At 52.3% G+C, this 17,323-nt stretch overlaps 1 protein-coding gene across 8 annotated transcripts in view; it reads right to left on the bottom strand.

Annotated features, from left to right (window-relative positions):
* DOT1L (DOT1 like histone lysine methyltransferase) overlaps nucleotides 1-15,223 on the bottom strand; it is a 54,197-nt gene extending 38,974 nt beyond the window's left edge. For 7 of the 8 annotated variants that reach the window (XR_010660887.1, XM_065918108.1, XM_065918115.1 and 4 more), the window contains exons 1-2: nucleotides 14,922-15,223; nucleotides 4,816-4,859 (exon numbers count right to left, since the gene is read on the bottom strand). Coding sequence is in view for 6 of the 8 variants with exons in the window: in XM_065918108.1 (XP_065774180.1) it covers nucleotides 4,816-4,859; nucleotides 14,922-15,002 (125 nt within the window). In the remaining 2 variants the exon portion in view is untranslated. The remainder of the gene's footprint in view (nucleotides 1-4,815; nucleotides 4,860-14,921) is intronic. The other variant, XM_065918112.1, reaches the window with a different exon arrangement.
* Nucleotides 15,224-17,323: the final 2,100 nt, after the last annotated feature.

The following is a 17,323-nucleotide window of genomic DNA, read 5'->3' as shown; positions in this document are numbered from 1 at the left end:
TCTTAAAACCTGGATGTAAAACCTAAAACCCCAGACCTTCCCCAAAAAACCAGGAGGCTAACTGCCTGACTGCAGGTAAGGTTCCTGGCTATGCTCCAGACAACTAGCCATCAAAGAATGAGTTGATAAGTCAAAAACTTCATCAAGATGCCATTAAAGTCACGGTCAGCCATGCCTATCTCACTGGACACTCACAGCCACAATATGTTAAGAATCGCTACAACTCAGTAAGAAGACAAACAACTCAATCTCTAAAAAGCAGCACAAACTCCTCTCCAGGGGAGGAGACCAGAGCTCTCTGGGGAAGCAGCCAACTCGGGCTGGGACACAGCAAACTCAAGATAGCTGTGGAGCATCTTGGGGTTCCAGATAGTGAGGCTGTGCTGGGAGCGGGCAGGGTCAAGTCAAAGGGTTGGGGCACAAATCCAGAGAGCCCCCCGGGCCAGCACGGGAATGACTGAGGAGCAAAGCAGGTACAGCAGAAGTGGGCTAGGACCCACAGGATGAAACCAGTGCCTACGGGGAACAGCCCTTCCTCCCAAAAAAGCTCCAATGACTAACGGGGCAGAGGAAGAAGGCAAAACAGAAGAGCCTTTCAAATGCCCTGGTAACTAGTTCTCAGCAGTGAGATTCACTTCTGGATCCTACAATCAGTTGCAAAAGTCCAAGAAGAAACAGGTCTCTGCAGAGTCTCCAAGGATTTCTCCCACGATTTTTATTAATTAAAAAGGGGAAAGCAGGAGTTTCCCTGGTGGCTCAGTGGTAAAGAATTCACCTGTCACTGCAGGAAACACAGGTTCGATCCCTGATCCAGGAAGCTCCCACATGTCACTGAGCAAGTAAGCCCATCTGTCACAACTACTGAGCCTGTGCCCTACAGACTAGGAGCTGCACCACTGAAGCCCAAGAGTCCTAGAGCCCATGCTCCGCAACAAGAGAAGTCACCGCAATGAGGAGCTTGTCACTGCAACTGGGGAGTAGCCCCCATTCTCCACAGCTAGAGGGAAAAAGCCCTCACAGCAATGAAGACCCAGCAGAGGCCAAAATTTAAAAATAACTTTCCAAAAAATGAAGAAAATAGTAACTACATTAAAGAAACCAGGAAGACAGCACTTCACCACGGTAAGGCATGCAGACGCCACAAGCCTCTTGCTGGTCTCAGAGCTCTTACCAGCAACACTTTTCTGCACCCATGCCATGCTATCTGGAAGGAGACCACACATGACATTTTCATCCATAAGTATTTCAGTATTAAACTGTAGAAGTTATGGCCTTTTTCTTTCTTTCTTTTTTAACCTAACAATGACGCAACTGTTACACCTAGGGAAAATGCCACCAGGAATAGTAGAGCATGTTCTCAAACTTGTACTGGGCGTCTGTGAGGAACTACAGCTAATGTCACCTCCATGGTGGAAGACTAAATCTAACATCCCTGCCCCAGAGATGAGGGAAAAGATAAGAATGCAACCTCCTCCCACTTTATCACAAAACAGTCTCAAAGGTCCCAGCCAATAGAGTAATGCCAAGAAAAAGAAATAATAGGTGATACAATTATTTTTATTTCCACAGAAAGTCCCAGGAAATGTACAAAACTACTACTAGAATTGATGAATTGAGCACAAGGTCATGGTTAACATACAAATATCAATTGTATTTTACCCACAAGTAACAGACAAACAGCACATGAAATTTAACACACAATCCCACTTAACAGTAGTGCCAAAAGCATGAATGAGCTAGGAATAAATCTAACAAATGGTTGTCCAAGACCTCCATGCTGCAATGCCAGAGCGCTGCCAAGAGAAGAGCTGAAAGGCCTGAGCAAGCGGAGACCCATACCATGTTCATGGACTGGAAGACTCAAGTGTGATGGCAAATCTCTCCAAAATGACCTACAGATTCAATATAATTCCCTAATAAATTGTGCAAAAACCAACAGGCTGATTCAAAAATTTACATGGAAATGAAAAGGAGGTGAAATAACCAAAGCAACTTAAAAAGAAGAATAAAAATGAAGGACTTCCTGTGATTCCAAAGCTTACCATAAAGCTGTGGTACTGCCCAAAGGACAGAGCCATGTGTCAGTGGCACTGCAAGAGATTCCAGAAAGAAAGCACCTCATACACTGTCAACTGATCTTTCACAAAGGTGACAAGGAAATTCCAGAGAGAGAGGACAGTTTCATCAACAAATGCTGCTGGAACTACGGGACGTCCACATGTGAAGCAATAGGCCTCAACCATGCTCTGCACCTCATGTTAAAGTTCACTCAGAGTGGATAAAAAGATGTAAATGTAAAACCTAAACCATAAAACTTCCAGAAGCCATGGCAGAAAATCTTTGTGACCTCAAGTTAGCCACACATATCTCAGCATGCAAAAAACTGCAAACTATAAAAGAAAAAAGTTGATAAATTAGACTTCTATCAAAATTTAAGATATCTGCTCTTTAAAAGACACTCTTATGAACATGAAGAGACAAGCCACAGACTGAAAGAAAATATTCACAAAACACATACCTAATAAAGGATAAACCAAATGATAACAAATGCTCAAAATTCAATAATCAAAAAACAACCAGTTTTTATAAAACCAGGCAAAAGACAATGAATGTCATTAATTATTAAGAAAATTCTCATTAAAACCACAATGATACCACCACAGGACTCAAACTGGACCAGAAAAAACAACCCTGTTAACATGCCCTGCCAACGTGGGAGCCACAGGAGCAGTCCTGAACGGCTGCCTGCAGCTTGGAAGGGGCAGCCTTCCTTCAAGCACAATCCAGCAGCCTCATTCCAAGGTATTTACCCAGAATGAAGGTAGACACGTCCACACAAAGACCTCCATGGAGTGTTTACAACAGCTTTATTTACAATTGCCAAAAATCAGAAACCACCCAAACGTGTCTGTCTGGTGTCATCTGGTGAAAGGATGCGCCAATGGTGCACTCCTCAGGAATAAGAAAGAAAAGCCTTTGGCACACTTTTTAAAAATGTAAAATTCTAGAAAATGCAAAGTAATCCACAGCAACAGAAGACAGGCTGGGCTGCCTGGGGACAGGAGTGGAGGGAGGGGGCTGACAGGGGGCCCAGGCAAACAGGGGTGACTCCTTCTCACACAGGTACAAGGAGAAACCCACACATCCACACTGGCCAGCATGCTTGCTCCAAACAGATGGTCTCCCTCCTGTACTTCAGTCACACCTTGACTGTCCCAGGAAACACGCAGAAAAAGAGGAAAGTGGATGGTGGCACAGGTAAAGCAAACGCCAGGCTGGGTGATGGGCGCGTGGGCTCGTCATATACACTGTCCATCTCTGGGCATGTCAGAAATCCTCCAAGAAGAAAAGTAAGATAAGAGAAGAAACTAAACAGGTGGCTGCCATCTTTACCAGTGGGAAAAAGCCAGCTGTGGAGACAAGAGAGAAGGAATGAAGTAGCCTGTAGACTTGAGGATGGGGAGCGGGCCCTACCAGACCCGGAGAGGACCCAGCCACCTAGAGGTTCCAGAGAACCTGGTTCTGGCTGGCCAGCTGCACTCAGTCCTACCGCTCTGCACCACAGGGACACTCCCTCCCTGCAGGAAGAAGCAGGTAACGAGGCCAATCCACCCCCAGAACTCACTCGGCCCAAGGGAGGTGGGGGGAGAACCCAGGCTGGCCGACTAGGAGCCCCTCGTCTAACCACATGGCCTCACTTCCTGACTGACACATGTGGGTGCTCAGTAGCTGTCATGTCCGACTCTCTTGTGATCCCATAAACTAGAGCCCGCCCGTCTCCTCTGTCCATGGGATATTTTTTCAGGCAAGAAACTGGAGTGGGGTGCCATTTCTTCCTCCAGGATATCTTCCTGACCCAGGGATTGAACCCACATTTCCCTCATCTCCTGCACTGGCAGGTAAATTCTTTACACTGAGCCCCCTGGGAAGCCCCTAACTGGCAGCCTTCTTTAAAAATAAACTAAACTAAGCCAGTCGTAGCACTACTCCACCAACCAACTGGTTTGTGGATTACACTATTAAAAAATGTAGATCCCACATTCTCAGCACCACCCCAGTCAGGCCCACCCTGTGAGAGGCACACAAGACTTCACTCAGTCTCCCAGACAATCCTGCACAGAGGCCCGGCTCGTCCCCGAGACTGAAGCAGACGCGCACAGGAGGCTGAGCCACTTTGCTGCCAGGGACAGGACGAGGATTCCTCCACAGGGCACTGCCAGCCTGGCCACTGCAGATTTGAGAGGATATAACGGCACGAGCAAGGTGCCAGAGCCAGGAGAGAGTGGTCACAGAACGCCGAGCCGTGGTCACTCCAGAGGCCATTGCAAATGCTCAGGTCCAGTGTGAGGAGGACGCCCACCAAAAATACCGCAGGGGTCTTCCTCCTGGAGCCGCCCAGGCCAGCCTGCCGGGCGCCTGCCCTCCTCCACACAAGGGGTGGGCTCACATGGGGAAGAGTGGCCCAAACCCAACCCCCATGACAGGAGAGGAAAGCAGTGATGAGGGGAAGGGGAGGGGGCCTGTGGGAACCTGTCACTGGGGATTCCACCCCTGCCCACAGGAAGCTCACAAAGCACCAGGCCCTGTGCTGGTTCACACCCAGGCACCTGAGTCCTGACCCCAGTCACAATTTCCCTGGGTTCGCCACGGTAACGACGCTGAGGTGGACCAGGTTGGAGGAACAGGGAGGCTGACATGTGGGGGCTGAAAGCAAGGGCCAGGAGCCTGGGGTGAGAGTCAGAGTGCACGGCTAGGTGCTGGGGGCCCACCTGAGGCCCCACCCCCAGGCCCCACCCCAGCAGGTGCCACACTCACCTGATGGTCTCGATGATTTCATGAGCAGCATCGTGGTGTTTGTCCTGAAAGACAATGGGACAGGGTTTAGAGCTGTCCCTCCAGCCTTGGTGACAGTGGCAGCCAGAGGAGGCAGGCGCTCCAGCCCCCAGGCGTTCCCACCTCGTTTCCCCACCCATGGCACTGGGGTCCCTGCCACAAGCGGCATGCTGGCCTTGTGGGTACCCAGCAGGCAGCAGAGAAGGGAAGGGGCTGGGGTGGAGTCCAACCTCCAACCCTCCTTTCCCAAGGCTCTCCTGGGCACTCCTGCAGCCTGGCAGCCACAGGCCTGGCTCTGAGTCCCTGACCCTCTGCAGGCCTCGGCTTCTGTCTGTAAAATGGGAAACAAGGGTCCTGTCACTGCCGGGAGTGGGTGAGCAGCCATCATCCTGCCCGGCCACAGCAGCGCCCTCCTAGCCGCTCTTCCCAACGGGCACATCACAGGTCACTCTGGCCTCTCCCTGCAGTCTCAGCACCCAGCGAACTGGAGACCTCGCAGAAACCAAGGGAGGACTTCCAGTGGTTAAGACCCCGTGCTTCCAATGCAAGGGGTGTGGGTTCAATCCCTGGTCAGGGAACCAAAATCCCACATGTTGTGCAGTGTGGCCAAAAAAATACAAGTGAGGGTGCGTGCACGGACGTCTGTAACTCGCGACCCCACTTTCACTCTGACCTCGGTGAGGAGGGCCAAGAAAAGCGCGGACTGAAACCAGAAGTGAGGTAAGAGACCCAGAGCCACCAGCCCTGCCTGGGGCAGCAACCGCCCTTCTCAGCCCAGGGCACCATTTCCCGGCTTCATGATGGAGGACAGCCACGAGGGCAGGTCGCAGGACAGGACCCCACCCAACTCAGCGCTCCAGAACCACTTTCACGGCCCTAGCCTCATCGGTGTTTAACAGCAGCTCTACTGTGGGATAACTCACACAGAACAGACCCCGCTTCGAGTGTGCAACGAGGTGGAGTCAGTATACTCAGGGTTGTGCAACCAGCACCTCTGTCTAGTTCCAGAACATTCCTTCACCCCATCAGCAGACAGGCCTCCCCCTAGCCCCTGAAAACACTAATCCACTCTCTGTCTCTATGGACTTGCCTGTTCTGGACATTTGTGAATAGAATTTCAATATGTGACCGTGTGTCCAAAGTCTTAGTTTTAATCAACCTTCTATCATGAATATCCTCCAACTTACCAAGGATGGAGCAGTAAACATTCACCGAACTCCTATCACTTAGACAAGGCGGGGTGGGAGGTGGAGTGCATGCCGTCCAACACTGGACAGTCCTGGCATGGGGTGCCCGAGCCCCAGCGTCACCGCCGCTGACCCAACACCTTGGGGAAGAACCACAGGTGGGAGCAACAGGCACCAACACCTCATGGCAAACGTCAGAATGGTGGGGGCAGCTGGCAGCTCCTCAAAAGGTGAAACAGGCCCCCCTCAACATAGCAATTCATCTCTGGGTGTCTGCCCAAAAGAAGTGAGCACATACAACCACAGCCCCAAACTGGAAATCACTCAACCAACCAACGACAGGTGAATGAATAAACAAATGTGTCCCTCCATGCATGGGAGCATCATTCGGCCTCGAAAAGGAGAGAAGCCCTGACCATGTGGACGCACCCTGAGGACATGATGCTCAGTGAGAGAAGCAGACACAGAAGGACACACAGAGTGTGATTCCACTGATGGGAAACGTCCAGAACAGGCTGATCCACAGACACAGAGAGTGGGTTCCTGGTTGTCATGGGCTGGGGCAGGAGGATGGGGGGATGTTGATGGAGATGGGGTTTCTCCCTGGGGTGATGGAAGGTTCTAAAATTAGTAGTAGTGATGACTGCACTCAGTGCACAAACCAGGGTACAGCATGCTCGGGGCAGATGAGTTGCATGGTGCGGGAATTATACCTCAATAATGCCATTAACAAGGAATTCCTTGGTGGTGTCTACGCTCTCACTGCTGAGGGCCCGGGTTCAATCCCTGGTCGGGGAGCTAAGATCCCCCAAGTCATGTGAGGTGGCAAAAACAAACTAATAACAACAAAATGTCTGGGAGTAGATGTGATATACCTTTAAAAGCACCCCCAACCTCAGCAGGAAAATCCTGAGTCTCTGGGATGCTCACAGGTCAACAACATCCAGGAAGTAAAGTCCCCACAGCCCTGGCAGACATCCCCGGGCCCTACAGCACAGACAGCAGAGACAACACCACGCTGTCCTGAAGGGTCCATTCAGAGACAAGCTCATACGGACGGCGCACAGGGTCATGGGGCAGCCAGAGTGAGGGGGACAGTCTGGGCCTCTCCACCAATGCTGAGACACTCACTCTGAGGGGGACTTGCCCCGTGGACTGGGGGGTCTCAGGCAGCATGTGGGGGAGCCACAATTCTGGTCCTGCCAGCATTGGGATGAAGCATCTGCAGCAGTTTCCTGCGGGCACCTGACCAGATTCCCTGGCCTGCCAGCTCTCAGCTCCTGCCCTCGGACACCATGAGTGGTCACCAGTGTATATTATTCAAGTTGCTAAATTTCAGGCTGATTCGTTACACACCACAGATAACCGATAAGGAAGCACGGCCTGCAAGAACAAGTCTGAGAGCCAGAGGAAGATGCAGCAGTGACCAGAAACATTTGATTCCGTAAGTTTGACTCCAGTCACCACTGTGAGGTTACAAAACAAGAAGTACCATGAAAGGCCCCATGAATGCCTGTGTGCAAGAGCCCACACCACGTGGCAGGAATGTGCCCGGCTGTGGACCGTGCTCCCTCTCTGGGCCCTCAGGCAGCCAGGACATGTCCAGGGCCCCTCCTCCTGCAGGGCCTGCAGGGGCCCCTGGGAGGACACAGGGCCTGGAGCATGGTCTCATCTGAGATGAGGTGAACTCAAGCTGTCCCAAGCTCTAACACCAGAAAGAGAGGAGGGAATGGTTGACAACATGCATCCTCCAACCTCGGAACGCTGCTGCAGGGCCTGTCCAGCTTCCAGCGGCTGCCCTGACCACCTGAATGACTCAGAAGCTCTCACAGTCTCTCGGCTCTGGCCACTTCTCAGGCTCCACAGGCCTTCAGATCAAAGGAGCACCAGTGGCGGTCCACATGGAGGGGCTGTTGGGGAGGGACTCTGGGATGATGAAAGAAGATGATGACCAAAAGCTCAACACCAGAACTCTCCTCGCCTGAGCCCAAAGCCAAGGCTGTGACGGGAAAGGAGGGCAAGGGGCAGGAAGGACAGGAGGCCCTTCCAGGGGCCCAGTCAGCAAAAGGACTCACCCAGGATCCCTGAGCAACCAGTGGCCCCATGGCCGCCAGCCCAAGGACTGGAAAGTCCAGGCAAGCCTCACCTTGAGCACTCCAGCTCTGAGCGCTCCAGCGGTGTCCCACCCCCAGCAGGCATCACTGTCAATGCCCCACCAGGGCACCTGGTACCAGCCACCCCAGGACCAAGGCCAAATGAGTGCCTCTCCAGGGGCCTCAAGACCCACACCTTGTCCCTCCACACACAGGAGCATCACTTGGCACTGCAAAGGGGAGAAGCGCCAACACCCGCTTCCACGTGGGCAGACCCTGAGAAGGGTCAGTGAAGGCAGACACAGAAGGTCACACAGGGTGTGATTCCACTGATGGGAAACATGCAGAGCAGGCCAATCCAGAGACACAGGGAGTGGGTTCCTGGTGGTCAGGGGCTGGGGAGGGGGGATGCAGGTCCTTTGAGGGGATGAAATGTTCTGGGATTAGACATGATGGTTGCACAGCTCTGTGAATACAGTAATACAGTACAGTAAAACCCGCTAAATTGTACACTTGTGGTAGGTGAGCTGTGTGGTGTGAATGTTATCTGGACAAAATAAAAAAGTATTAGTTGCTCAGTTGTGTCCAACGTTTTGCAACCCCATGGACTGTAGCCCGTCAGACTCTTCTGTCCATGGGATTCTCCAGGCAAAAATATTGGAGTGGGTTGCCATTTCCTCCTGCAGGGGATCTTCCCAACCATACATAAAAGAGATTTCATCAATGTGCATTAGAGGATACCCCAGGTTAACCTGTAACTGTCTCTTGAGCCTTTAAATTCTATACCAATTCTCCACCTCTGGTTGGCCAGTTGTTTTGTTTCTTTATTTAGGTTTTAAGGTGAATGACCCAGGGCTATTTGTTTCCATCAACCTGACTTCGAATCTAAAGGCACGGTTGAAATATCTATTTTTCTTCCTATCTTCAGAAGACATTGCTGCAAATCTACTCTATGATTCTCATTCTGTTCAGCTTACAATACAGATAGCTTATTATCTTTTGCAACCTATGCCTTATAATAAAGCAGTGCTGAAAAATTAAATAGAAAGTTCAGTTGTCATACAGGCTATGAAAATGATTTGCTGGTGGTGAGTTTTAAGCTTGATTCTAAATAAATTTACTAAGAAGGGCACTTCAAATTTTGCTCTTTAAGGTATCTTGAAATTATAGGCTCACTCTCCCTAAACTTTCAAAAAGCACAGAGCTTAGGACTAAGCTGTTATTAAAAAACACAAAAACCACAAGACCCAGCAAAGCCCCTCCTCCCGTGTCCTGCCACTTCACCTGGCTACACCCAGACCAGGTGTGGGCCCAGCCCCGCCCCTCGGTGGGAGCCTGGCTCAGTCCCAGGGTGAGCCCAGAGCAGACCACAGGGAGCCACTCACAGACCAGGGAAAACATAATCCACTGTGAACAGGTCCAACACAGCCATGCAACAGGGAAATCCTTCTGGGGAGACCCCATCCCAAGCCCCCTGACCTTTGCTGTCCCTGAGGAGCAAAGCAGCAGCAGTTCCAGAGGTAGTATTCCTCTACCAGGGGCCGCCCATCCCCCTGCATGACGCTAATGCACCTTTCGTGCCTCAGCCACGGACCCCATGATTAACTCAGGGGATTCAAACTGAAGCCCATCGGAGACGGTGTCTCCATCCAAGGTCACACTCGATGATGCTGGAGCCTCTGACCTCCCCACCCAGCTCACGGGGCCGTGCCTCGGCTGGAAGAGGGCCCTGTCCAACACAGGGGTGCCAAGGAACACTGCCTCAGGGCTAATCACCCCTGGGCTAGGCACTGAGACAGTGACCATGGGTGGAGAAAGAGTCAGGGAAGGAAAGAGAAATGTTGGTTGGGAGGGGAGGTCAGGCAGGCGGGCAATGAGGGAGGCTGCGGAGGACAGACAGACTCAGGCATGTCCTCTCTGAACATCCCTGGGACCGCCACAGACGCCGAGGGCAGGACAGTTTGAAGAGACAGAGAAGCGGCCAAAGAGGCTCCCAGGCACAGCCCTGAGCAAGAGAACGGAATGGACTGTTATCCCCCGGTGGAGAGACAGGTGCGCAAACTGGGGAGAGCACCAGGACTGAGAAGAGGCAGAGAGAAAGGGGCAAGAGGGGTCTCCCAGGAGACGAGCACGGAGCCCAGGACCCAGGCACCCACAGACATGGCCAGTCACACCCTGCAGGGACTCCAGAACACTGTATCCTGATGAACCAAGGCCAATGAAACAATTACATCGTGTGCAGCTTCAAAAGATGTCACCATCAGGAGAAACTGAGAGAAGAGAACATGCGTTGCCTCTGTCTCATTTCTTACAACTGTACAAGAATCTGTGATTATTTCAAAACAAAAAGTTTAACTAAGAAAAAAGGACAGGGCTCCCAGAGAAAGACTGGGGCCAAGTGGCCCACAGCTCCACCACCTCTTCCCTAGTGAACACCTCAGGTTCCGGCGCCACTGGCTCCTCCCACCAGGAACAGAGTACTCAGCCTCCCTACTCCAGGACACCTGGATGTCACAGACCAGGGTAGAGAAGCTGACAGTCACATGCGGGGTACCAGGCTTTTCAGATGACGCCTTCCTCTCTAAAGTGGTCACCTCACCCATGGAGAGCCGTCAGAGGGTTAACCTGACTTCCACCTGAGCTCGCATTAGTCAGCACTCACTCACGCATACAGAGGTCAGAGCAGAAAATATTTTCTGAGTCACAGGGAGGGATGGCTCAGCCAGCCGCCCACCTCAGCTACTACTCACAGCTGAGTCTGGGGCATGACGGCTCAGCATTCATCAGAGACTCATGCGCTCGCGGAGGCAGGCAGGGACAGTCACACCGAGGCTGCTCCACACCCACGGCCTTCGTGAGTCACCAAGGGGAAGGACTACTGCCCGCCCTCGCAACCTCCAGCACGGCCACCAGGCACCTGCTCCCTCCTGAGCTGAGACCCAGTTTTCCACCAAGAGCAGGGCCATCCTGCTTTAGCAACACTGCCATAAGCTGCAAGTGGACATCTGGGAACTTGGCGACAGAAGGAACAAAACTATCCCTGCACCACGCCCTCTTATTTGTCAACTGCACAAAAGCCCATTTCAGAAGCTGGACATTTCCGAGTGTGGAAGATTGTGGTTGCTTGCACTTCCTCCTGTGGGTGCCCCCTCTTTGGAGAAGCCACTCACCCTCCCTCAGCCCCACCCTCCAGTACCTCATCTCCAGGGTACTACACCTCCATTGCCCCTCTGGGTTTATAGACCACCAACCGACCCTTGTTCATAAGTTTCCGGAGAGCAAGAACACTGTGTACTGTGCTCCGCTCCCCCTCGAACACTGGAGATATCTAGGCAGTGCTTGCAGGATGAATGAATGAATGAATCAATGAACAAGCAAGCTCAGTCTTTAAGAACGTGTGGTCACATGAGTAATCTGACCTTTGGAAAGGCTATGCTCCTGGAAGTGGTCCATTTTCTTAATGTACTCATCATCGAGTCATCACAAAATATGAACTCTTATAATAAAAGTTCTGCCCCCTCACTTCCTGTGAGAAAGCAAAATCCCCCAGAGGGGACACGGGAGGGGAGCAGACGTCACCACACTGCTTTAAGAAGGTTGCAACTTGCTGACCATGGCACAGCCCCCCCAACTGCCTGGTTTTGGGATTGCCACCCCAGGAATGGCTGCTGACCTCAGATGGAGTGCCCAGCCAGGCAGGCAGCACACCCTGAATCCTGCCAAGTGAGGTTCTGCCAGCAAGGGAAAGACGCTCTCTAGTTCAGACCCGCCCACCACTGGAAAGCCAGCTCCTGCTGGGACCTGGACACGCATGTCGTCTTTCTGACAAAGGTTACAGACCTCTGTATGTTGTCACCCTGCTTATTTAACTTATATGCAGAGTACATCAAGAGAAACGCTGGGCTGGATGAAGCACAAGCTGGAATCAAGATTGCCGGGAGAAATATCAATAACCTCAGATATGCAGATGACACCACCCTTATAGCAGAAAGTGAAGAAGAACTAAAGAGCCTCTTGATGAAAGTGAAAGAGGAGAGTGAAAAAGTTGGCTTAAAGCTTAACATTCAGAAAACTAAGATCACGGCATCCAGTCCCATCACTTCATGGCAAATAGATGGGGAAACAGTGGAAACAGTAGCAGACTTTATTTTGGGGGGGCTCCAAAATCACTGCAGATGGTGACCACAGCCATGAAATTAAAAAGACGCTTACTCTTTGGAAGGAAAGTTATGACCAACCTAGACAGCATATTGAAAAGCAGAGACATTAAAAAAAAAAAAAAGCAGAGGCATTACTTTTCCAACAAAGGTCTGTCTAGTCAAGGCTATGGTTTTTCCAGTAGTCATGTATGGATGTGACAGTTGGACTTTATTATAAAGAAAGCTGAGCGCTGAAGAATTGATGCTTTTGAACTGTGGTGTTGGAGAAGACTCTTGAGAGTCCCTTGGACTGCAAGGAGATCCAACCAGTCAATCCTAAAGGAAATGAGTCCTGAATATTCACTGGAAGGACTGATGTTGAAGCTGAAACTCCAATACTTTGGCCACCTGATGTGAAGAGCTGACTCATTTGAAAAGACTCTGAAGTTGGGAAAGATTGAAGGCAGGAAGAGAAGGGGAACACAGAGGATGAGGTGGTTGGATGGCATCACCGACTCAATGGACATGAGTTTGAGTAAACTCCGGGAGTTGGTGATGGACAGGGAGGCCTGGCATGCTGCAATCCATGGGGTCGCAAAGAGTCTGACATGACTGAGCGACTGAACTGAACTGAACAGGCCTCTGTGGCCTTGATGGTGATGGCAACAGTGGGACCATCTCCAGATGAACCTTCATCTTAGTTTCAGGTGCTTCGGTGCTGGATCACAGTGGATTTCTAAATTCTCCTGATACTCAAAATACCAATTTTGGAAAAATACCAATTTCCGAGATGCAGGAATGTTGTTAAACAGACATTCAGTACAGACCCCAGTCTGAGTCCCAGAGTGTTCTCCCAAGTGAGGTTGAAAATCCAAGTTCACCTGCCCTGGGCTGTTTAGCAGCTCTATTCCTGATTGTCTCAAAACTGCATAGCAGGGAAAAGGAGTGACTTCTCACACCTTCAACAATGGGCATGAATCTCACATACATTTTGCTGAGCCAAAGCAGCCAGAGTCAAAAAGCTACACATCGTTGACTCCATTTACTTGACTTTCCAGAAAAGCCAAAACCTTAGGGACCGAGATGAGACTGGTGGCCAGGAAGCGAGAGACGAGTTGATGCCAAAGGGCAGCAGATGGTTTGATGGGATTGTTCTGCTGCCTGACTGCAATGATCTGTCAAATACTTTAAAACTGTGAGCTACAAGTGAATCACACTCCATGTCTACTGAGGATAAACAAATTACATTTTGAAAAATGTGCCTAAAAAAGAAAGAAAGAAAGAAAAATGTGCCGGCCAACGTACTGGTACAAGACGAGTGTAGTAACCGGGGCAGAGAGGGAGGCAGGTGGATCAACTGGAGTTTTGAAGGTTCTCCCCACTTTCAGTTTCCGTCCCCTGGGTCGTCTCCCCGCCCTGCCCACTGCTCAGGCCGCGCGCCAGGGCGACACAGAGCTACCCAACCGGAAAAGCCAGAGCCCGGGCTCAGCCGCGCCTCCGGGCGCAGGAAGCGCAAAAATAGAAAGCGCCGGTGCGCTCGGCGGGCTGGAAAGCCTCCGACCTCGGAGAACCGCGGAGCACCAGGGCCAGGAGCCAACGTCGGCTCCCGGGCGGTCCCAGCGTCCCGACCCCGCCCCTGGCCGCGACAGTTTCCAAAAACTGACACACACGGAGCCCGCGCGAGGGGCGTGGCGCGCGGGCTTCCCCGCCAGGTCCCGTGGAGGCCGGTTCCCCCGCAAGCCGAGCGCGCGAAAGGGCGCCCCAAAAGCGCCCGCCCACCGCGCCCGCTGTGCTTTCCCTCCCGAAGGCGCGCTGCCCAGCCGGAGCGCGGTCCCTGGGACACGGACACGCGCACCCACGCCGCCACCGGGGACAGGAGCCGGGGCGCCCACCCCGCGCCCTGCATGTCTGAAATCACCCGGACGCCTGTGTAAATTTCCGTTCGGCCTGTCAATTTTCCAAAGGCCACACAAGATCAGGGAACAGGACACCTCCTTTCCAAAGGTCCGGCCAGCCCACCCACTCAAATTAGGGAACAGGACGCCTCCTTACCAAGGGTCCGGCCAGCCCACCCACTCAAACTAGGGAACATGACGCGTCCTTGCCAAGGGTCCGGCCAGCCCACCCAAGATCCGGGAACAGGACGCTTCCTTTCCAAAGCTCTAGCCAGTCCTGCCACTCAAAATTAGACAGACAAAATGCCTAATTTACAAAATTAACAACTGGAAAGAAGAAGAAGGAAAGGGTTTCCTCAAAAATAAAAAAGCTGAGCACGGTGACAGCGCCAAGAATAAACTACCAGCAAAGAGAAACCCCACACGTCAAATCATAAAGTACGGAAAGGCAAGCCCGCCGGCCGTTAAGGCCCGGGGAACGGGGGGTCCCCAGCCCCGCAGGACCAACGGCAGCCCGGCTCGGGCGCCCCTCGGAGGCGCAGGGTCCCCGCGGCCCAGTCTGCGCCCTCGGCCGGCCCGGGTTCCCCGCTGACCACCCTGCGCGCGGGGCTTGGAAACGGCCGCCGGGAATCCGGCGGGGCGGGAATGGGGGGTCCCAGGGAAGGCTGGGGGCTCGAGTCGCTCGGTTTCTCGGTGGGCCCACCACGCGCAGCGGGGACTAGGGGGTGGGGGTCTGGGGAGAGGGGATTAGGGGAAGAGAGGAGCGACACTCACGTAGACAGGCAGCGGCCACGGGTAGACGGCGGGCTCGGCCCCCACGGGCGACTTGAGCCTCAGCTCCAGCTTCTCCCCCATGTCGGCGCGCACGGCCGCCGCACCATGCTAGTCGGGCGGTTGGGGGAGGGGCGGGGCCCCGCCGTAGGGGGCGGGGCGGACGGGCGGAGGAGGGCGGGCGGGAGGCTGAGGGGAGGGGGCCTGGCCTGGGCCTCAGCCGCCGCCACCGCGCTCCAGTCCAGCCCCCGGCTCCCTCTTTGTGGTCACAGGCCCGGGGCCTCCAGCGCCGCCGCCATCTTGGGCCGGCGTGAGACGAGCACAATGAGCCGGGGGCCGGGCTGAACCACTCGCGGCGCGCGCGCGGGGGGGCCTGGGCGCGAGGAGGCGGTGCGCTCCCGCTGCCCCGCCCGCCGCGCCTCGTGCGCCCCCCCCGCCGGCCCGCCCCGTGGGCTCTCCCGCTCCCACGCACGCACGCACGCACGCACGCACGTCCTCGGCTGCCCTCGGCTGCCCCCACCAGCCCCAAGCGGGAACCCGGGGAGACCCCGGGAGGCCTGAGATATAGGGTTCGAAACCCGCTCTTGGCTGACAGGAACACCCTCCCCCCATAATAAAAGTATAATTTCTTATTAAAGGTGACTGGCACAGACCCGGCTTCTGGTCACAAGAATGCCATGTATTTAGCCTATTGTTCAGTCGGTGAGTTGTATCCAACTTTTTGTGACCCCATGGACTGCAGCACGCCAGGCTTCTGTATCCTCCACTAACCCCCCAAATTTGCTCAAATTCAAGTCAGTGATTTGAGTCAGTGATGCTATCTAACCGTCTCATTCTCTCCCACCCCCTTCTCCTTTTGCCCTCAATCTTTCACAGCATCAGGGTCTTTTCTAATGAGTGTTCTTTTCCCGTCAGGTAGCGAAAGTATTAGAGCTTAAGCTTCAGGATCAGTCTTTCCAATGAATATTCAGGGTTGATTTCCTTTAGGATTGACCGGTTTGTCTTTGCAATCTGGAGGGACTCTCAAGAGTCTTCAGCACCACAGTTCAAAAGCATCAATTCTTTGGTGCTTGGCTTTCTTTATGGTCCAAATCTCACATCCATACGTGACTACTGGAAAAAACAGCTTTGACTATATGGACCATTGTTGGCAAAGTGATGTGTCTGTTTCTTAATATGCTGTATAGGTTTGTCATAGTATCCTTCCAAGAAGCAAGGATAGTTTAATTTCGTGGTTGCAGTCACCATCTGCAGTGATTTTGTATGTGTGTGCTTAGTCATGTCCAACTCTTTGCGACTCCATGGACAGAGCCCACCAGGCCCCTCTGTCCATGGGATTTCCCAGCAAGAATACTGGAGTGGGTTTCCATTTCCTCCTCCAGGGGATCTTCTCAATTCAATGATCAAATACACATCGCCTGTGTCTCCTGCCCTGGAAGGTGGATTCTTGACCACTGAGCCACCTGGGAAGCCTACAGTGAGAAAATGAAATCTGTCACTGCTTCCATTTTTTTCCCCATTTATTTGCCATTAAGTGGTAGGACCAGATGCTGTGATCTTAAGTTTTCCAAATGTTGAGTTTCAAGTCAACTTTTTTTTTTTTTCAAGTCAACTTTTTAATTCTCCTCTTTCACCCTCACTAAGAGGCTGTTTAGTTCCTCCTCATTTTCTGCCATTTGAGTGGTATCCTCTGCATATCTAAGGTTGTTGATATTTCTCCCAGCAATCTTGATTCCATCTTGTGATTCATTTCACATGGTGTACTCTGTATAGACCAGAGGAGGCCACGGCAACCCACTCCAGTGTTCTTGCCTGGAGAATCCCCATGGATGGAGGAGCCTGGCGGGCTACAGTCCATGGGGCAACAAAGAGTTGAACACGGCTGAAGGTTCTTCGCATGCATGCACACTGCATAGAAGTTAAATAAGCAAGGCGACAATATACAGCCTTGTCATACTGTATATATACAGTATATATGTACAGGTGTGTATGTATGTTATATACCTGTATATGTATATGTTGTATAGGTATTGTATGTATATATGTGTATATACTATGTATATGGCTTCCACCTGGCAGGCTGCAGTCCATGGGGTCACAGAGAGTTGGACACGATTGAGCAACCATGCCTACAAACTTGTGGCTCAGTGGTAAAAAAAAACTGCCTGCCATCAGGAGACAAGGGTTCAGTCCCTGGGTGGGAAAGATTCCTTGAAGAAAGAAATTTCCCAGTTTTCTTTCCTAGGAAATCCCATGGATGGAGGAGCCTGGCAGCTACAGTCCTTGGGGTTTCAAAAGAGTTGGACACAACTTAGCGACTAAACAACATGCGTGCATACACACACACATATATATCTTTGTATGTGTGGATGCATATACATGGAGAAGAGAAGGGCGTGACAGAA

The sequence above is a fragment of the Muntiacus reevesi genome, chromosome 1 (genome assembly GCF_963930625.1).
Source record: "Muntiacus reevesi chromosome 1, mMunRee1.1, whole genome shotgun sequence".
In the NCBI taxonomy this organism is placed as follows: domain Eukaryota; kingdom Metazoa; phylum Chordata; class Mammalia; order Artiodactyla; family Cervidae; genus Muntiacus; species Muntiacus reevesi.
Note: the sequence above shows the minus strand (reverse complement) of the source record. Positions and strands in the feature narration are given on the sequence as shown.